This window comes from Dermacentor variabilis, chromosome 8 (genome assembly GCF_050947875.1).
Source record: "Dermacentor variabilis isolate Ectoservices chromosome 8, ASM5094787v1, whole genome shotgun sequence".
In the NCBI taxonomy this organism is placed as follows: Eukaryota; Metazoa; Arthropoda; class Arachnida; order Ixodida; family Ixodidae; genus Dermacentor; species Dermacentor variabilis.
Genome location: NC_134575.1, coordinates 84,577,069 through 84,599,952, shown reverse-complemented (window position 1 = coordinate 84,599,952; position 22,884 = coordinate 84,577,069). Strand labels below are relative to the sequence as shown.

Here is a 22,884-nt window from a genome sequence, read left to right as displayed (position 1 = left end):
TCAGTAAGCTCTTGAACAGAACAAATCCCAAATGGGCTGTTATTATGCAGCTGACAGATCAACGCAGTTTTCACGCTATTGAAATGTGTGCAAGTAAACCTGCTATTCTAGCAAGACAATGCTCTTCCTTATCCGCCTTTTGTAAGCATTGGCAAGGGCCCACTTTACCGCTAGGCATTTCACTCGTTCACAGCAGCCTTATTCGAGACAACGGGACGTCACTGCTATAGCCGGGCTGCCGCTGCGTAAGATAGCTCTCGAGCAAGCCCTTTGTATCTTGGAATACAATGCTTTCCGACTGTGCAATCTCCGACAGCATGCCTACTTTCATTGCACGGGCTCTCACTGTCAAGTGACTTCTGTGCCTTAATTCGTGAATTCCTCAAGCCACAATGTTTGCGCCAGCATATACAGGATGCCGAGTGCAATGTGCTCCTTCATGAGGATAGCCTAGAAGAATCGTCCTGCTACCTCGTGGATACTATGGATATTCTTACATGGTTATAATATGCTAGTTTGTAAGTGACTAAGTCTCCAGAGACAGAGTTAGTTGTATGCGAAAACAAATGAGCAATATTATGAGCAAGTGTTCATCACCTGACAATTCAACCGTCATTCATCCTTACATATACACCTCAATTAGTAGAACGATTAGAAAGCATAGAGACGCATTCCTTCTGTATTAGTGCCGCATAAAAAATCGGCGGTACATTTATTTTTGTAAATCCGAAAACTACAACAGTTTTTAAAAGTTCTGTTTCCATTCTCTTGATGTTTCGTATTTTCACATTACTGCTTGTACCACAAAGCGGAAAAACAAGGACAGCAACGAGGAAATGGCTGCATCCCAGATAGCTGATTGCACGAAGGGTCCGGAGGAGGACACCTGCAGTGAAGAAATGAAAGGTATGTTGCTTTGAAATATTGTAATGAATATATGCGGCAGGCCTACCTAAGTATATTATTCCCGCCCAGATTTACCCATTCCTAACAGGAGAGCGCAAGTACAGTGCAATTCTGGTCAATATTACACTAATCCGAATCGTTACATTGAAACATATCAGAAAATTCATGCAAGCTCATTTTCAATCTTTAGTTCACTTTAAACAATCAATTTTTGCTTAGAAATCCGGAAAATGTTGCTACGGTCTTAACATATACCCAATAATCTCTATACTATTGAAACATGATCAGGATATACGCAGTACATGGACCCTATAATATGAAACTATTTTAATCTTTTTTATTCCAATCTACTGACGTCAAATTTACGTATGCACCGACGCAAGCATCGGGCGGTAACCCACAGTGTTGTTCGAAAAGTCTAATCAAACGCGCTTCTCGTTTATAGGATGTCCCTTTCTATTGCTTTAAAAGCGAATAGCATTGCCTATATTGAGCAGTTGTTCATATCTAATTGGCTGGGAACAGGCGAGGAACACGCGCAAGTGAAGAGAGTTTCAATGGAGCCGAGCCAGCACCGTGAAAGTTGACAGCTGGTTGAGGAGGGTAGTACCGGCGTCTGCGAATGGTACGCTTCCCCTTACTCAGCTTGCGGTGGCTTGTTGAAAATCGTGACGGCATGCAACGGAAGGTTAAAAATGCCGTTGAAACGGATCCTCAACTAAGTATAGTGACAGAGCTATGTCGTATACTTGCCAAAAAGTCTCGGTAACGCGATACTGCCACACAAGACGTTATATTATGCGCAAATATATCCATGCTCCGCGGCCGCTCCGAGCAACCAGTGCCGCAGCTATCGGAGGGCAGAGACCTTCTATTCCTTTTGGAACGGGGCAGTGTCCGGCTATTCAGAAAAAAAATTCAATTTTATTCGGCATATAATGTTTCTTTGACGCGCACACGTCCCTTTGACGTGGTGCGTTTTCGTGATTTTGTGACGTCGCGTGACACACAGGTACATTGGGCGTATCCCGAAAACGTTCGACCAATCACAATCTTTGAAGCGACGTCTTTATTCCTAATGGCGAAAAAGGCGTCGAATCAGAAATTATTATTTTTCTTTCGCTCGATCTAATAATGCATAATTAGTGTGCACTTATAATATCGGATGGGGCATTTTGTCGGTTTTCGTGACATCGTTTGACAGACAGGCACAGTGGGTGGTGACTCGAAATTCTTTTACCAATCTCAGAGCGCTGATTGCAGAATTGCAATAGAAAATTTTGGAATAGCTTTATGTTATAGCACCCCATAATTATTGAACCTTAAAATATTGCTCAATTTCTCAGTGTTGTGAGGTGTGTGAGGTATTAGGGTATTTGAGGAGTTGGGAAATAGCCCGCGTGTATTATTTCTGCATACAAGGTTCATTTAAGGTTAGCGACGTGACCATAGCATAACTTATAGCTCCCATAGGCCCTCTAATCTTCTAAGCACGAAGGCTACATCACCCGCAACAGAGTACGAAGCTCCGCCCCCTGAACCTGCTAGAGGCGGAGCTGCTGAACAACAATCACGCGCTTATTGGTGCAATGATTGGAGACCGAGCGCCGCTCAGCACTCTCCAAAACTACTTCTGGTCTCGCGAAGATTGCGAACATGCCTAGACCAAAGAAGGTGAGCGTCGCGTCGACGTGGTGCGTGAGAACAACCAGAAATAGGCTGCGCTAGAGTAATCTAACGGAAGGAGAGAATCAAGAACGTTTAGCTCGCTAACGCACAAACCAGGAGCCTGTATATAATGCTTCGCACCACGGTAATTCCCTTTCAGGGAATTTCGCTTTGACTTTCAATCACGACTTCTGCTTGGATTTCGGAAAATCGGGTAGGAACATGAGGCACTTCAAATTTATTACACACAATTATGCGAGTGGAATAGAAAAGTCAAAAATAAAAAAAAAAGGACAGCTTCAGTTGAGAGAACTGTTACGATCAGGGATTCGAAATTAACTAAAATATAAGCATACAACAAACTATGATAGACAAAGGTCATGCCAGAATGCTATCGGAGGAGAAAAACGAGACCCAAAGCCATAATGATGCTTGTACACAGCAGGCGCCGAGTCTAATAAGTTGTAATAAAAGGTATGAATACACCCGCCGTGGTTGCTCAGTGGCTATGGTGTTGGGCTGCTGAGCACGAGGTCGCGGGATCGAATCCCGGCCACGGCGGCCGCATTTCGATGGGGGCGAAATGCGAAAACACCCGTGTGCTTAGATTTAGGTGCACGTTAAAGAACCCCAGGTGGTCAAAATTTCCGGAGTCCTCCACTACGGCGTGCCTCATAATCAGAAAGTGGTTTTGGCACGTAAAACCTCAAATATTATTAAAAGGTATGAATACGGTGCGGTATCACTCCAGAACAACAGAATTACGCAATAATAGAGACTGTCCCTCACTACATTGTCTCCGTTTCACGGAAATCCAGTTAACTCGCCTTGCCCCGCCATGGCGGTCATTGCCCCCTGCTCTTTCTTGGAGTCGCGGGTGTTGCCTGACAGGGGCGCTATCATAGCCACTCGGCAAACCTGTTTTTACTTTTGAATAAATCCAGCCTATTCTCCATTCTGAAGCTGTCAAAACGTGATTCCTTGCCTCCGCTAAACCGAGCTCCCAACAAAATGAGTTCTAATAGCCAACAGCACTTGGTAAAAAGCATTGGTTACAGCGGTTGACAGTGAAGTCGCTGTAAACGTCGGTAGTCGAAAAGGCAGTGAACAGTAAAATTTAGAAGAAAAATAGGTGTAGCATGAACGGCTAGAAAATTGTAGCCTAGCCCATGGAGACGAGCAACACAACGATGAGGTACTAGGACCCAAGCTAGCGCGACCAAACAGAAGAATCGGGATCCACACAGCACAGGCATTGGCGATGATACGCTCTCGGCTCGGACCGCCGTATAAAACATTTCCCCTTTGCAATGTTCCCGTTTCACAATATAGCGGGGATATATTTTATTTCAAAGAGTTTTCACAGAAATATCCTGTAACTTATTTAACGATCCTCTTCGCTCTATCAGTTTCTAAGCACGGCAGACACCATATGATCCCGTAGCTTTCTCAATCAATTCACTAATTATCAAAGATTAGTGACTTAACTTTTCTATTGAGTGGTTGCAAGACAAGCATAGAAATAAAAATATTTGAGGAAGACGCCACTAGATGCAAAAACAATTTACGTGATTTTTAAAACATCATCCATCATTAAGTTACCCATGGACATAATATGTCTTTTCTAGCTCACATAGTGAAAGAATGCGCACAAGCAGCTCTAGAGGCTGCTGTGAAGACTTAGAGCAGCCCATTGAGATTACCTAGTGAGCCATCTAATTCGTCGACACGTGTTCGTACCACAAGCGATGGTGGGCCGACGAGGCACTATTTTCAGGACGTAAATTGAAAAGAGGCGCACACAGGTTGTCAACACGTTGGCGTAACAAACGAAGCGCGACCGAAAGCGTCACATCGGCAGTTCTTCCGGCAATTTTTGTGCCACCAGTTTAAGATAGAAGGAGGACAAAGTGAATCTAACTCAGCGAAAACTGTAACAATACACGATTTTTCTAGAAAAAGAACAATTACCTGCTTTTTCCACCTGCGCGTGTCCTCCACGAATAAAGCCATATCATCGTAGGCGTTCAAATCAGTAATTGAATCAGTTTTGTTTATAATTGTTTTAGTAATCCACTGTTAAGTTGTTAGTGAACATAGTGCGCTGGCTGCTCAACTGTCCAGCGTCCTCAGTTGGAAAAGATTAGGAGTAAAGATATATGCAGATCACACGCCTTGTGCGAATAATCGATGTAAGAGAAGCATTATGTGCTGTTTGCTTTGATTGACGGTATTTGACGCTATCAACCACCTCCTGAATCACCGTGCGAAGTAGCAGCAGCAGCAGTGGCAATTCGAATGGAGTGGCAAAGAATACTTCGCTTTAAAACCATCGTCGGAGCAGATAAGTGTTATTTTTAAAGATATAAGTTTCTTATAAAACGCATTAATTATCCTCTGTGTACTTGATTTCACGAAGACGGTGATTTAAACAAGCTCTCCCTGATTAGCCCAACCGTACTAATTACCATGGATGATCTGATGATTAAACAGGAAGACCACTCGCGTCGCGACAACCTAATGATTTATGGCCTACCAGTCACTAAAAAAATTTGGCAACCAACTGAAGTGGAAATAGCAACAGTGGTATTTGGTTTTTGAAGACTTTTCTTCAGACCTGATTAACCTGGCACACAAAATTGGATCCTTACTACCGAGTTAATGACAACCCGTCATTATAAAATTACCTAGTCTAAAAGTGAAAACATGCTTCCTTCGGTGCGGAATGTCTTCACGCAGAAAGGCGTAAGTGTAAGCGAAGATTTTCCACTAGTCATACAGGTTGCTCTAAGGAAGTTTTTCGAAGTCAGCAAAAGCCACGCTTCTTCTGAACCCTTTGAGTTCCGCCATTTAAAACTAGTCCTCAATAAAAAGTGTTAAATTTTTTACGTGTTTTTCGGCGTCCGTTCTAGAATGGCACATGGTGACAACACCACTAACACTGGAACTCATTCAATGCGTAATACGCGTGTGTCATCATAAGTAAACGAGAAGGGTGGTGGCTGTCAGTCATCATCACAACCTCGCATCATAGTTTTGTCTTCTAAAGTGCGCACTATTCCCAATAAACATTGCTCCTAATCATCCGTAATAGACTAGTTTTGCATCCACAACGTTGCCTCAAGCGACACTTGGTTGCCACCTCATGCCGGTGACGAAGAAATTTTTCACCATGCACAAAATTTCACTGTGTACCATTGCGATCGCACTGCGCTCAAATGAAGAGGTGTTCAAGTAATATCTGAAGTCTTACGCTCATCTGCAATTAGCGTTTTTAGTAACCGCGAATGATTGGTCGCCCATTACCCTTGGTCATCGAAACATATTTGTGCGTACGTTATACCACCCTCCTTCTAGGCAATGATCATTTATTAATGCCATGACACCATTTGTCATGTTCGCAACGACCTATTTTTACTTTTCAAACATTGCGCCATGGGGTAACAGTCACATCAAAGGAAACAGCGCACCACGGTGAAGTCCACAGAGCCGAGTCCCGATTAATCATCTGAAGAAGAGTGGCAAGTGGTTGTGATGTTTCAGTCCCTCGTAAATAGTTTTCGTGTACTTTTCAGCAAGTTGCATAACCCGTCAGCGCGAAGTGCAGTGTAAGTGATGGATGCTCTTCAACCAGTGCTTCCAAGGTTCGAGTAAGCAGCACGACTCACCTTTCAGCCTCCTATTCGCGCAACGACCACTGGCCTTTTGGTCATCACAGATGTAATCAACGCAGCTATGGAACTCCACTTTGGCGTCCCGTGTGACGGCGCTTCACTGTACACACAGTGAGCACTTACTTCCTCTTTTCTTCTTTATATTCCACTTTTACCTTACCCTCAGTATAGTATAGTAAACCGGACGCTCACCTGGTTGACGTCCGTGCCTTTCGTGTATTTGCTAAAATTATCCCTCTAAAACATTGCGTGGAACATTGACTCACCTTCGTTATCCCTTTTTGGCATGAAATTGAGGTATCTTCTTATACATTCTTCTTTTGTTATTTCAAAATTGGTAACTGATCCTTCGCAATCGTATGGCAATATTGTAACGTAGTTTGAAGAAGCCGCCAAAATAGACGTTCTCTTTAATGGCGGACCAGAAAAAGAACGTGAGTCCAGGGTGCTTCATCGTCTTTTGTGGCGCCGGTCTTTGCGCGCCCCTTCCCGTTGTGTGGAAGCCCTACATCATTGTCTCAATTGCGCGCCCTCCATGCAAAAAACAACCGCCTCGGTCACATCAAAAGGTTCTTTCAGCTTTGTTGACGGCAAGAAGTGGGGCACCTGAGGTGTAACGAGATCGCTCATTTACGCGCATAGTATGGCTTCATGCGCACTACTTGGACAACTTTAGCGCGAGTTCTATGACAGAGTGAACCGGGGTCAGAGCTGTAGGGGATGGCATCGTAGGTTACATCACTGAGGCGCCGTGTAACTATACAGGGACCAAAATACCAGCGCAACAACTTTTCTGAAAGTCCACGGCGACGGATGGGCTTCCAGACCCACGCGCAGGAGCCGGTATTGCAATGGACGTCACGCCGACCCTGTTTGTAGCGAAGGCTGTCGGTACAGTGTTGGTTCCAGATGTGATGCCAAGAAATCTGGCGTGCTTCTTCGGCTCTTTGTAAAAACTCTTCCACGAGCTCACTGGTTGTGCTATTATCAGCCATAGGTGTTGTGGCATCAAGTGTTGACTTGATGTGGCACCCACACACAAGTTCAAACGGCGTAAAATCTGTGGTACCCTGTACAGCACTCTTATAGACGAAGGTCACATTCTGTAAAATGTCGCCGCGCATATTGTGCTCTACGTCGACATACATGAAAAGCACATCAGCCAGCGCTCTGCTCAGAGCTTCGGTTAATTCACGTGTTTCAGGATGTTACGCAGTACTCTTGCGAAAAGAACGTTGCGTTACATGGAAAACGTCCTGTATTAGTCTGCCTTAGAATGGTGCACCGCGATTGGTGATAAGAACAGAGGGTGCACCATGTAGTAGAACGATGTGGATGACAAATACTATGGTCACTTCAGAAGAGTTTCCTTGCTAAATAGCTTCGGCGTACTGTGCTAAGTAGTTGGTAGCGACAGCTACCCATTTGTTACGAGACAAGGTCACTGGGTATGAACAAAGTAGAACTATTCCTATTTGTTACAATGGTGTGAGGAAGCTGCACAGGGTGACGAAATCGAGCCGGTTGAACTGGCGACTTCATGCGGCGCTGCCAATCATGCCATGTTTTCAAATACTGTTGAACAGAAGAAAACAGCTGGCGCCAGAATACTTTTGCGGTATCTTTGCTAACGTCTTAGGGAATTCCAGGTGTGCCGCACGTGGCTCCTCATGGCAGGTTGGCAAAATGCCTTGGCGCAGCGTCGATGGTACGATAGACTTCTTCCGAAGCTTTTGCTGTAAAAGACGTTGTTCTGCAGACATCACGATGATAACCCGCCCACGAGCGAGCGAGGTAAGGTAGTTTCAACTACATGAGGCTGGTCGATCAGTGGCAGCAACTCAGGGACAGCGCACTGGTGTTCAGCCATATCGATGGCGTCGACAACACCAACAAATGGCAAGTCGTGGTCAGGGTGTGGGTATGTGGTAGGGAGATGTGCGGTGTGATAAACAGACAACGTTGCTGTGCTTCCTTCCAGATCGGTAGACATCGGTAATCTACTCTTTTGGGCGCAGGTTGCAACGGGTTAGCCTAACTGAAGGATCGTTGAGGTGGGCAAGGTACCACAGGGCGTGGTCATCGCTGACAGCCTGAAACGGTCTGCCATGCAAGTAGATTCGAAACTTGCTAATTGCCCAAACAACCGCTAAGCACACTTTTTCAGTGGTTGAGTAGTTCATCTCACTCGTGGTGAGACTGCTGTTTGCAGAAGCGTTCTGCACCGTGTTGCCCCTGCAGAAGACTTGAGCCGAGGCCCGCACTGCTGGCACCAGTGCGAATTTATGTGTCAGCGTAACCGCCGAAATCAGCAAGCATTGAGGAAGCTTGGAAATGTTGGCGCAATTCACTGAATTATTGCTGTTAATCGTCCGCCCAAATAAAAGGTTATATAGCAAGGCAGACACACACTGGAGCCAACGAAGGAATGCCCTTTATTCCAGAGCGCGCGCGCGCTTATACAGCTTTCGCGGAGACGCTACCGGCGTTTCCGAGACGCTAGGGGCCCTTCTGACACGCTGCTCACGCGACGACGCTATTCTCGCCCCCCCACCCTTTTTTTAATTATAACCCCAAAGCTTGGGCTGGCCGATGCTCTGTCGTGCTTCTCCAGAGAGTGATGGGCATGCGCTATTCATCGTTGTCCACGCCTGGTTGGCTGAGGTGGGCGAATTGGCATGGAGTCGCTTCAGGTGTATGCGAAGCAGGTTCCTTGTGGCGTTGCGGGCTCCTGCTGTCTGACTTCGACAGGTGGAGCCGATGCAAACGATTCAGATTCCGTTGGAGTGAGTGTGTTCTGAGTTCTCGGGAATGACACAGGAAGAGGAATCATGGGCTGCCCAGGAATAGTAAACGTGGTGTCTACCAGGTGGTCTGCTTGACCGAACCACTCTTGGTTTTGTATGTTCACAACATAAGTCACAGCACCGATTCATTTGACAATGATACCAGTTATACATGCCGGTTTACCTGGTCTAGTTACCTTCACCCACACTGTGTAACCTTCTTTGAAATCACGCCAGTTGGCAGCAGACTACTGAACCTGCCATCGGTCGTCTTTCTCCAGATGCTTGTGAAGCAGGGGGTGCAGCGTGCTTAGCCGTTTCCTTGGGCTCCATGATAGGAACAATTCGGCCGGGATTCTTCCGGTTGCTGCATATGTGGTGTTTCGGTAGTAGAAAAGGGACTCCTCGATCCGATGCTGAATTGATTTGGAAACTGCCGCTCCCCCTTCATCCTTCAACTTCTTTTCGAGGTTCGTTTTCACCGTCATAAAAAGGCGTTCAGCAACTCCATTACACGCCGGATAATAAGGTGGTGTTGTCTTGTGGTGAACTCCGTTTGATGAGAGGCAAACTGCGAACTCGAACGACACGAACTGTGGGCCGTTGTCGATGGCAACCCCTTCGGGCAGGGCAAAAGAATTGTCTTGCTTTACACTAAGTCCGTGGAGCTGAAAGCTTGCAAGAACAGCCACAAACCGATTCTGGCATTCCTCGATAGATGCTCCGGCTATGAGGACACCATCCAGGTAGCACACGACTCCTTCCTGTCCCTTCAGTATCTCGTCCATGACATACTTGTGCTCAGGCTTTGGGAAGACTATAAGTCGTGTGGCCTAGGCTCTCTTCTTGGCTGGCTGCAAGATTCCTCTATCCTAGAATGCGAGCGATTCCTGTTCAACAACAATTTCCAGTGCATAGGGAACAGGGCGAGCCTTGCAGATGACCGGACGAGCCTCTTTCAAAACTATTTTCGCTGCATAGCCCTTTATCAAACCAACTTGCCCACTGAACATGTCCAGGTACTTCTGCAACAGGAGTTTTACCTTTTGCTCTGCTTCCACGTTGAAAACGTGATTCCAGTTCAATTTGAGCTGCGCAAGCCAGCTTTTCTTTTTACCTTCATACTCGGCACTTACATGTGTCTGTCCTGTCATCTCGAGCGGCGTGCCGCCGTAACTTTTTAGTTCGAGAAGGCACTTTGTCAGACCTGCCTTCTGAGGCAGTTGAGCGTACATCGGCTCGTTGACAATAGATACGGCTGCACCAATAGTTATATGCATCCTCACAGGTTTAACCGCGATTTCCACTTCTACCAGATGGGGCCTCTGAATTTGCTTGTTTAAGTCAACTTGAAAAACGTGCAAGTGGTCCGGCTTGGTGTGTACCTCGAGCGCATTAACCGCCTTGCCATTTTTCTTCATGCAAACCTTCGCTAATGGACTACTTTCTTGCACCAGTGACATCGTGCCTTCCGAATTTGCAATCACTTGCGTCGTGCTTATCTCCGCATCTGTAGCAATTTCCGCTAAGACAGAAGCCTTGCAGTGTGCTTACACTAGATTTTTGTTGTGGACGGCCTTTCTTGCTGACGGTGTGGATCGCTTCGTCCTTTTGCGGATTTCCATTGGACGGTTGGAAGCGCTTCGACTCTTTCGGCGAGTTCCGCTGCTTTCGCCAAGTCGCACCCTGTTTCGAAGTTGAGCTCTTTCCTCTTGAGCAACGTTGCTTGAATGGCCGGGTTTCGGAGCTCCACAACAAAGCGGTCACATAGCGCATCGTTTAGAAAAATTAGCATTGGCTTAGCTCGGCTGTGCCAGGATATACGTAGCGAAAGCTAAGGCATAGCATGCTTAGCCTTGGTAAATCTTGATTGCAAGTCCCGGTTAGTCTGGTTGTCAAATTATGTTGTGGCGCTCAGCCAGTCGTTCGACGCGCTGTTCGTCTGTTTCCTGGACGATTCGTTTCCTTGTCATCGCGTTCCGATGTCGATTTCAGGCCTCCTTCTGCTGATGAGAATTGTCGCTGGCCATATTGCTACCTCCACTATGGTTGCGGCGCGCGCGAGCTCTCCTTTTCAATCCTTCGACATGTTATCAGGCATGCGACGCAGCGAGCGGAGGCAAGCGCAACGACGAGGAACGTGGTGTGACGTCATACTAAATGGCGGAGCCTGTGGCTCGGTGCTACTAGTGGCGCATGCGCAGTAGTGACTAGGGAGCGAGAGAGGGAGAAACATCCGCGGCGAGGCGCGCATTGTGACGTAATGTGCCTCCTCGGAGCACCGTCACGGCGAAATCGCAAGTTCGCGGCCAGTGAAGCTTTCGCTTTAAATGTACCGAACGCGCACTTAGCAGCCATGTGTCTTAGTTGAATGGGAAACGCTGAGACGGACTTCATTTCGAGCTGGTGCCGGTGATTGGACTCGGACCTATCAGCTATTACTTGGCTACCCGGCGCGTAGTGCTCATTCAAGACGTTGGCCACGACCTCGAAAGACTTGTCCTCCGGTGTAGCAGGCAACAGCAGGTCCTTGAGGGTCTTGTACGGGCGTCTTCCGAGGGCAGTAATGAAAGCGGACTTCTTCAAGTTGCTGTCTTGAATTTGCGTGACTTTCCAGTAATTACCGAAACGCTCTACACACGAATTGAAGTCTTCGTCACCGTTTTCGACGTAGGAATCAAATTCCAAAAGCTTTGACATGTTCAATCACTCTGCCCGACCAACTTCCATCGGTGCCAATGGTAGCCAAGACAAGCGCTGCTCACAGACACGATGCCATCTTCGTCGCCAGAGGATATAGCAAGGCAGACACACACTGGAGCCAACGAAGGAACACTTTTTATTCCAGAGCGTGCGTGCTTATATAGCTTTTGCCGAGACACTGGCAGCGTTTCCGAGACGCTAGCGTCGCTTCTGAGACGCTGCTGGTGCGATGGCACTACAAAAAGTATATCGTCGTGTATAAGAACTGTCAGAGACTCACCAATTCTGGAAGATCCCCTCCGCGGAGCCCCTATAATATGCGCACAAACCAAGGAAGCGCTGGACAGCCTTCTTCGGGTGGCGAGAACTCGGCGACGGCAGCTGATTTGTAAGAGTCTGGTTGCACGCATCTAGGGCCAACTACGTGGCCAAGAAATTTCAGCTCTTGGACCCCGAAGTTCCAACTTTCAGGCTTGATGATGAGGTCGGTCGTAAGGATCGCAGCAGAGACTCTCTTCAGCCATGCGAAATGTTCGCCAGAAATGCTCGAGAAAACGACGTTGTCCAAATATGCGAGGCAAATTGGCCATTTGAGTTCTGCAAGCACGGCATCCATCTTCCGCCAAAATGTGAGAGGCGCGTAACAGAGACCGAAGGGGCGAACTTTGAAATCATAAAGCCCGTCAGGAATTACAAAGGCTGTTTTTTCACGTCGTGCTCATGAAATTCAATTCCCCAGTACCCGGACTTAAGATCCAACGAACAAAAAAAAACGTTGGGCATATTGTAGACGCTCCAACGCGCCGATGTGTGGCAATGAATAACCATGCCATTTGGTAGCACGGTATAACTTTTTGTAATCTACACAGAAATGTAGTATTGTCCTTTCTTACTAACACTACAGAGGAGGCCCATGGGCTTCTGCACCTCTCTATTGCATCGCCTTGCAGCATCTATTTGACCTGCTGCTTGATCATTTCCTTTCCTACTGGAGACTGTAAGGATGCTGGCAAACAGGCCGTGCTGATCAGTCCGTAATAATGCGATGCTATGTAATGGATGTGCGTCGTTCTTCGAACAAAGATCAAAACAATTCGGAAATTTTGTTCACTAGACTCACTAGACCCCTTTCTGATGCTTTGACAGATCACAGTCAATGTGAATGCGTTTTTCTGGACTAGGTAACTCAGATTGCTGAGCCGATGCGAGTTCCAATGAGCCAAGGTCAGTGACATCAATGATTTCGCGAAAGAAGGCGATTGTCGTTCCTCGTGATACATGCCGATACCAGGTGTTAAAGTTTGTTAGCAAAACGAGTGAACAATTTTTCGAACATGAGAAAGCCCTTGGCATGTCAATGTTGCGTTTAAGAAGCAGGCGAACGTTATCTGCATCAATGCTTTGGGCGTCGTCCTCGATATCGCAACGGACAAGTCCGTACGCTACTCGTAGGTGGCAACGTGATGTGATCCTCCGCTATGCGAAGTGCGATACCACGTTCGTTGCCATTACTCTTGGCTATGGCATGAGTAGGAGAGAAGCATATTATAGACTGTTGCTGCTCGACGATATCACCGTTCTCCTGAAGGAAATGCATCCGGAGTAAAATGTCCTTTCAACATTCAGGAAGAATGACTAACGTGCCTATGAACCCTAAGTCCCGAATTTTGACTCGAGTGGCGTACTTGAGCTGTGATGTGCCCTTCTGCAGCACGAATATGAGTTCCATTCTACTGCGTCGAAACTTTGTTTGGTATACGCATGAGATTCTGGCTCATAACAGACGTGTCCTCAGCTCTGCAGCTCTCTGGACTCATTTTTCTCTGGTGACAGTGCTGGGTGAGCGACGCGTGCTTGCGCTCCGCGTGCAGAGGGTGCTGAAAGATCTGTTTGAACGGTTACTGGGGTTCACGGAATCGTGATGGTAGTGCCACCCTTTGGCACTACCGTCACCTCATTCCTAATGGTTGTAGTGGATCTTCTCAACCCATTCTCGCACTCGTCAAACGACAACGCTTCGATTAATTCTGCGTCGACCATCTGATGCATTATGTTTAAACCCCAGCGATTCCACCGATGAGATCAATCGATGTTTCGAGCTTCCTACTATGCTCCGTTGTATTGCGTTCTGAACCGCATCGTATTGTTGTGAGCCATCGGGGTGGCCACTTCGTAGCCGACGTAGTCAAAGAGCTGTTGCGTCACTGTGCTTGCAAGTTTCGCCATGCGGCCCCTTGTCACCCGCCGACAAATGATCTCGTCGAGTGTACCAACAGAACTCTGACGATTATGCTTTCGATGTACGTCAATTCCCGCCACTCAAATTGGCATGACATCTTACCTTTTCTCTCATACGCCTGCAACATTGCAAAGCTTGAAACCATCATCTACAGTCCTTTTTATCTTCTTTATGTTAGGACACTCCGCAGCTTCCTTTACACCATTCTGCATTTGGCCCCTCATAAGGACACTTCAATAGCCGAGACTCCCCGCCGCATTCAGGAAGCACGTCGCGTAGCTCAGCTCCGTACGTTGGCGTTCCAGAAACACTGAAAGATCAGCTACGATTCACACCATCAGAACAAAGGGAGATAGGATGGCTTTGGAGACCACTTCGCAAGCGCGACCGGTGCCAGAAGTTCCTAGCTCATTCTAACGGGCCTTTTGTAATCATTGATCGCCTAAGTGATCGCCTATTCGACTGCTCGTCTCGTGTCTCATGGCTACCGTTCTAAGAAGATGCTGCCTGTTGATGTCTCCCCCCCTGAAGCGCCGTTTTCACCATGACTCTGAGTGCACGTAACAGTTACTCGCCTAGCTGGCTTCGTTTCTGAAGAGAGGATTGTTATGCTAAAACGACAGCAAGGATGCAAGAAGACCAGGAAAACGTGCGCTTGTCTTTAGAGTGGCACGCTTCTGTGTGCAATGAGAATTCAGGAGTAGGGAACTTCTCTGAATCTCTTCAACAGTCTTACTCCCTTCGCCCTCCCGACTTCACACCCATATGTCAGGCAGAATTATTAGCGATTATATTAGGCTTATTAAAGCTCCCCCAAGATTACCCATTAGCTATTATTGTGACCGACTCGCTATCTGTATATTATTAGAGTTGTCGGACGATCGCACAGCTGGCATACAGTTGTAGGAGTTGTCGGACGATCTCGCCGCTGCCATCATTTGTAATGGTAAAAGGTCGTAGAAAGCAACATGGAAGGAACTAGGCGTACAGGGTTTATTTACAGTATTTACATTTTAAACAAGAGGTACATTTACACAGTCTAGCGTGGCTCCCAAATGGAGCACGCAAGACGAGCATACAGCACACAGCTCACGAGTACATTGACGAGCACAGAGCACGACGACGAGCCCACTCTAGCAGCCGACAATAGCCCCTTAAAAACACTCCGGGTTCCCTAGATTCCTAGGTGAGAGAACGCGGTTCTCTCACCCTGGTTGAGAGAACCGTTTGACCAGTCATCGAAGTTCACCCGCCGGTTGTCCATTGTCCTGCGTCCTGTAGTCGCCACTAGTGTCAGCAGACTGTGACGAAACCTGGGGCCCACGCACCGCAAAGCACCCTTTTGGGGGGAAGCTCTACTTGCCGTAGAGAGGCCATGAAGACTCGGCGAATCAACCAACAATGCACGGGGCGCCAAACGGGGCCAGCCCTGCTGCCATAGTCTCCAGTTCTCCGAAGGAAGTTCATAGTGGGTTAGCGCTGTCATCCTCGCTGGTTCTCTGAAAAGTACCACCGCAGCGGGTCGATCGAAGCCCCTGCAGCGGGCTAAAATAGCTTTGCAGAGCAGTACCCCTGCAGGCCGATCGTAACAATGTACAACACTTACTGCATCTTTAAATTCAAGAATTCAAAGAACATTTCGTTCAATGGTACCTCCGTACTTACGGAAAGAATGTTTGCTTTGGGTACCGGGACATCGTGGGTTGCACTTCAATGAAATAGCTGATTTACTCACACGAGCATCTGTCAACGGCCCCAAGATATCTGTTTGGCGACATCAGCTTATGTCACCGCGGCTAGGTAGAGAAATTTCTCTATACCTCGCAACTCTGCAATATCCATGTTAACACCGTTTTATGAATACCACCATCTTGACTTCCCGTGGACTACTAGTTGGTGTCCTTCAAGGCAGTTGGAAGATTCTTTTACAAAATTGAGATGTCGTATACCTCCTCTAAATTCTTACTTACACAGGTGTGCTCTCGCTGTCCCCTCTATGTTCTTTTTGCAGTGCACTTGAAACAATTGAACACCATTTTTCTCTTGCCGCTGCTGTCTAAGACAAAGAAAACTATTAGAACACTCATTTATCAAACTTGGGCTATCTCTAACCTCGCCAACCATTCTTTCTTTAGGGACGACTTTATTAGCGAGACAATTTTATTAGCCAGACGAAAAGAGCACCTTGCCGAATTTTGAAAATTATCAATAATTTATGTTATTTCATTTGCTTACGTTAACTTATTTTATCAAAATCCTTAACAATATTTTCAATGCTCTTCTGAATTACAGTTCTGTAGTCCCACGCCCCACTATTCAGATCTAGTTTCGCTTTACTTCTAAGCATACCGGTAACCGCCTGCTTCTTGGCCAATCCCCCAAAGTGCGTATGCGCCACTGTTTAGGATACAAGACAAGACAAGGCTCGCTGCTGGCGTGGCAACCCTTCTCCCCTTTTTCATCATTCCATTTTTTAATAAACCCATGCCACCGTAAGAATATTATTAGGGGATATTAGTCACGCCTAGATGATGTGGGCTAATATACTGAATAGAATGGTTTTCTAGCGCTTGGTTTGTCTGTGCAACAGAACCTAGTAGTAGCCAGCAGGGAGAACAACTGCTGCTACCCGTAATGTGGCAATGTTTTAAAATACAGTTATCTATCTACTAATCTTCAGTCTGAAAAACCATTTTCTCAGATGGAGATACACGGAGAAGGACATGATAGTTAGGGTAGCAATTATAAATGCTTAAGAACAAGCTTTTGGAATTCCACTCAAAACAGGAAGCAACATCATCATAGTACAAAAAATTGAATAAAAAACAAACCAGTGATTGCTAAGAGAATAGCAATGAAAATGAACGCCGTTTCTACAGTAGCATATGACTACAAATACCTGGTAGACGTTATGTAGCCCTAGATAAAACATTAAAAGCTAAAGACGGTTGAAGTGAAGAGAGAACCACACACAGGTGGAACAAGGAAATAAAGCAACTTGTACAGGAGCCGCCTATCGCCCCTTCCTCTGTCTCGTATAGAGCCTAGGCCGGACCCAGCAGCTGTAGTAGACCCTGCGACCTCGATCTCTAACGCAGCTGCCACGAAGCTGCAGTGCTTGCTTTTCTCCAGAGTACCGGCAGCCTGGCGTCCTGCCCAATGCCTGGGCCATCAGCACTACTTAGAGACAGGTTATCTGACCGGCCAGATCTGCAGTAGGTACTTGAGCCAACATCGGGGTCACTGTGCCTGCTGTAACTGCGGACTCCGTTACATACAGTGTTGTCATGCGGCGTGGTCAGGTGACGCGGAAACCTGCTACAGTAGATGATCGCAGGGCCGTGAGTCCCCGCGACGTGAGGTCTTCACGGGCGTTAAAGAGGTTGCGGCACCACACGCTACAACCTCTTTCACACGATATGATGGGTTTTTGTAGTGTTGTGCGGTATATTTGCGCCCGTCGCAATACAGTGTCCCGTTTTCATTCACTGTGTCATTTCTGAAACTTGCAACGCCTGTACCCACATATGGACGCGTACACATAACCAACACAGGCAGATATATCACCACGTCTCTACGGGAGCATAAACGTAGTCTGAAAGGATTCTTAGAAATTGCACTCCGCGTTGCATTGTCGGGATTGTACGTGCAAACCTTTGTCTTGCGCGGCCACACTTTTTCTAAGACAAACAAATAGTGTCCCATGACACATTATGAAAACGTATTTCAAAAAGCATAAGACCGGTGGGTGTGTGAACCAAGCTTCCTTGGCATATGACTTAAGAAATAGCATTTGTCGGACACGGGTTATAGGCGCGCAGTATGCCACACTGGGTGGGACGTGGCACATGCGGAAAGGAAACGCATGTGGCGTTATAACGAGTAATTCCTTAATAAACGACTACTTGACAAAAGAAAAATATTTATCATGGATGCATAGTGCTACAAATCAAACCCGTACGGATTTCTTCGAAAGCTTGCAAATTGAAAAATTTGTCAGGGTCAAATTTTTCAAGAGAGGATCATTTGCGGTGACCGAACGTGTTTGTGTAAGGTGAGCTGTTGTGAATCTGCCGTGTTTGTTTCTGTGAATACAGAAGCAAAGCGACAACAACGATGAGGAAAATCGTGTGGTACCGATAGCATGATATCTACTTTGCTTTTGCAACAAGAATTTACGGCATGCCGATTGCTCAGTTCAACGTAAACGGCACACGGGCGCTGGTGAGAGGAACATAAATTCTGACGCGATCGGTATCTTAGTGTCGCTCAATTGTACGTACATGCTTAGGTCGTGTAGAATGTGTTAAAAAACTGTCGTTAAAAACCTATGTTAAAATTATTTCGGCCTAGGCTGACAATGAAGCCAGTGCAATGTGACAAATTATCTATAGGGCGTTAATTGCTATGACCGATCCTCAAAACAGTGGTGTTGAACACTGCTTATAAAATCGCGAGCTTTCACAAGGGAAAAAAAGCGTGAAAGTGGTAATTGACGTGCGCACAACACGTCTCAGAGAGCTGGTTTGTATATAGAACTTCAACAAGCACAAGTAGCTTGTTATACCTTGTGTGCAATTATGCATGGAATCCAAACCTAATGCTTAAGGCACCAACCTGCTGTGCTGGAAGTTAGGCTTTCGATCTTACTGTCCACCACGTATCTTCCTATGAGGAGGCTAAAAATAAGGCAAGACATGATATTCCATACCCATCTAACGCGAGTTCCACGAAGGACGCAAGGAATGCTTCGCCCCAAACGCGAATAACTGAGGCCAAAATCGTACATTGTGAACAGTTTTTCGCCTTTTTGAATCGTTAAGTACGTACAAATCCGATTCGGCAATTCTTATAGCCACCATGCACGAATGAAGGAACACAGAAATGCACGAAGGCGAAGTGTCAGCGAGCTAGAATGCTATTTATCAGGTCGGAGCTCCAACCACTATTGCGGCATGAAAACTGATATGATAATCGCCGTGGAGGGGGAGGATCTCCCTCCGGAAGATTTTGGAGAAGAAAATGGCTGGCGGTCGGCAGCCGTATAGAACTATTCTAGTAGCATGCAGTCAACCGCCTGCCAGGGACCATATAGTGGGAACGGCGGTTCACAAAGCGAAGCTATTCCTTAAAACGTCAAAAGGAGTCTTAGCATGAGACATCGAATCCTCAAGGAGTCCAGGATTGCACCTATGCCCAAGGAACATATGAGAATCATCTTGAGGGCTCGACGTCCGGAAAATGGGCCCCATACGACTTGGCCAGGCTATCGTTGAGGCTGCCGAGCTCAGACCCGAAGACGCGAGCCACACAGAACATTATCGTGGCCAATACCCCAACCAGGGTCAACGCCGATGGCTGTCTGAAGGTTAGTCTGATAACCATTGCCAATTTGAGGTCTTATGTTCCGTGCCCATGGAGAATCCCCCCAGCACACAACACCCGGCAACAAAGCTTCTCACACCACTTACAACGAGGTCACGCAACACTTTTACCCTTGTAGGAGGGTCTACCCGCTCCCACATAAGGAACTGATTAAAGTGCAGACAATCACTCTCAGACTCTTTCAGACGGGGACATACCCGAACCAATTTTATTACACTGGATCTATCCAGACACGTATACTAGCAATGCCTGCCCCAGTGCGGCGATTCTGCTAACATTTAACGTGTGCTCTGGCGATGCCCCTCGTTACGAGGCACAGATCAAGCAGACCAGCCGAGATGGTATTCCTCACTACGAAGCTCCGACTACGGGGACCGAATCTGGGCCGCCCAGAAAGCCCACGATGTGGTGGCCAGGCTCGGCCTGCCCTTCCTAACGTGGGAGCGGCCCGCCGCGCGATAATCGCGTATCTGAGAACTCACAATAAAGTTTTTCCATCCATCATACAGTAATGGTCATTTGTTAGCAATCAAAAATGAAAATAACGGGATTGCAACATTGTGTAATTGAGCTGTATCTTGTAAATAGGCAAGGTTTGTTGGAAAGCCGCCTGTTCGCAGCGTTCGTTAAATTGATAAGCAGGGCATAACGTTATAATGCATACCGAAAATGTTTTGGAGGTAGCGAGTCGTGAAGAGATTTTCAGTTTATTTTTGTGTGTGTATTTGTGGCACATAGCTTTTACAGCCAATATATATATATATATATATATATATATATATATATATATATATATATATATAGTTCTATTTTAAAATAACTACACGATCGTTGATTTCTGTAGTTGCATGCACTGCCGACATGGCCACGCGATTTCATCCATTATGAAACAACAATTTCAGCCATCACCTAAACAACAACTGTTGTTTTCAATGTTTACAAGGAAGACAATATTTACAAGGAGCGCACTTGCGTTGATGGATTACAGTTCGAAAGTTGCAAGATTGGACACAGCGATTAGAAATCTGTTCTCCACTTGGAGCACGATGAAACAATGGGTGACAGATGGTGGCATGGAACTGCTACAGAAGCTCAATGGTCCATTAAGCTACAATTCTTTTTTTTTGTTACCGCCTCTAGCATATTAGAACGGCCCCTCAATAAATGTTATCCAACAGCCGTTACGTTTGATTTCCACGCATATTTCTCTGGTGCCAAAGCCAGCTAGCTCTTTGGGACGCTTCGTTCATGTGTCATGTGCTCGTAGCGGATGACCCTACGAACAAAATTTTGGACATTGTAGCACATTCATGATAGGCCCAAGTTGAACAGTTTTAATGTGAAAGCAATATATGCTCCATTACGAGAAAATCCACCGTCGTAGTCGGCGGCGTGACCGAATGATGGTACCAAGAATCGCGAACGGCAAGTAGCAAAACCACATCGAAAAATACTAGACATGACGTCAGATTTCTCAGGGACGTTCGTTCAAGCATAACGAATTATTGCTTTTCAAAAAGAATAATAAATCAATTTTGGTCTGTGTTGAAATCGAGCCCGCGCCTCCGGGTTTCGATACGAGCAGGCTTCCCCGATGCTGCAGTGGCTCAATGGTTCTTGTTGACTAATTGCGTACCTAATGCGTGCGTTATTGCGCACGTCAGGTCCCAGCCATCTGGCTGACTAAACGTCTGGTCAAGTGCGTGTTTCGTTGGGTACGTGACGGCGCAGGTAATGGGTTGGAGGTGGCGCCCGATCATGATTGTATAAATTTAGTGTACCAAATAAAAAGCATTATTCTCCAATTGAATGTCAGTAAGCGATCCTTAGAGTTAAGAACTCGTGGGCAAATGAGCGCATGGGAACGCTTGGCGCCTATTTATTAGGCCTTACCTACGCTCCGTTAAAATACAGGCGAGAGCTTGCGCGGACAAAAAATGCCGAAAAAACATTTCTGCAAAACGACTCTAATAATTTGAGCAGTGTTAATTTTCTCTACCGAAATTTGAATGTTTATTCGCTGGAGTATATATAGTGTTGTCATTTTAAGGTAGACTGTATCCCCGACATAGGTAGGTGCCAATGCACAACTTAGTCGCCAATGAAGCCACCACCTGCGCTTGTCTCCTTTGTGCCGGTCCAATAGATTATATAATGTAGTAAGTTGGAGTGTAGTAGAAGTTTGCGCCGAGTGGCCGGATTATCAATCATATTGACACGTGTACTTGTTTGGCTTTTACAAGTGACCTCGTTTACCAACAACTGTTACCGCTAAGCGCAGAACGCGCCAGCACTTATCGGAACTTTCACGAATGTTATGGACCGTTCTATCTGCTGTCTGTTGTCACCGAAGCTTGTGTGACCTAATTGCATGTGCCATGCAGATTGTGTGGAACTTTCAGGTAGAGGCGTGGGCACGAGTGATTACTCTGGACGCTTGAATGAATCACGTATAATAGCCGACGCGCTAGACCAGCAGATAATATTTGCGATGATCACCGACTGTGTTTGCCGTTATCACTTTTCTTTCAGTGTAGCCTATTTTTTAAGGGCGCAGGTTCGCCCAATAAAACGCTAGTTTCGTAATTCACAGTTTTGCTGCTTTCTTCACCGTCACTATTACGTGACATCTGGTGGAGCTGCAAGTGCGTTCATGTACCGAACGCCCACGAAAAGCCGCGATCCTAGTTCGATACCCGACGACCAGAGAAATGCCGCCAAACACTATCGAGCTAGCTGTAGGCTGCAAGGGCTGTTACTGGTGTCCGGGCCTGTTTCAGAGAAGACCACAGAAATCAAGACCAAGTCAACAACCCCAATGGCTACCCCAGTGACCCCCACATACTACAACAACATCGGGAGCCATCAACCATTATTCAATCATCGGCTGAAAATACAGAGACCTGGCTGGACACCTATGAACAAATCGCGTCTTTCAACATCTGGGACACCGATGACAAGCTGCGGCACGTATACATTTCTTTGGAAGACGGCGCTACAACGTGATATCAGAACCGAGAGTGACCCTGACCTCATGGGCCCTAGTTCGCCACTGCTTCCTGAGGACCTTACGAATGTCGTGCGCAAGGAAAGCGCCGAAGCTTTGCTAGAAGCCCGAGTACAATTGTCCGATAAAAACATCACAACTTTGGCAGAGGGGATGACTCGCCTGTTAAGACACGCCGAACCCAATATGCTAGAAGAGAAAAAAGTTCGCTGCTTTATGAGGTTGGATGTCAAGCAGGAGCTATTCGCCCGATTGATACGCAACCAGCCCAAGACTGTTGATGAATTTGTTTCCGAAGGCACCACCATTGGGAACGCGTTCAATATGTGAACAAGGCAACGTAACTGCCGAAACCATATCGATGCTCAAGCACTCGGCAGCGATGACATGCGAGCGATCATCACAGTAGTCTTTCGCGAGGGACTGCAGAAGTTCTTTTCAAAGTCGCAGCCTCAAGTGGCCTCAGTTCCCGACCTTGTCAAACAAGAGGTTCAGCAATCAATTGGGGTTACTGAA

The 22,884-nt window shown here is 46.6% G+C and overlaps 1 protein-coding gene across 1 annotated transcript in view; it reads right to left on the bottom strand.

Moving 5' to 3' along the window:
* Nucleotides 1-684: 684 nt before the first annotated feature.
* The window catches only part of LOC142591150 (uncharacterized), a 56,537-nt gene continuing 34,337 nt past the window's right edge, over nucleotides 685-22,884 (bottom strand). Inside the window, exon 5 of the mRNA XM_075703525.1 lies at nucleotides 685-886. Within this exon, the coding sequence (XP_075559640.1) occupies nucleotides 790-886 (97 nt within the window). The 3' untranslated portion in view covers nucleotides 685-789. The remainder of the gene's footprint in view (nucleotides 887-22,884) is intronic.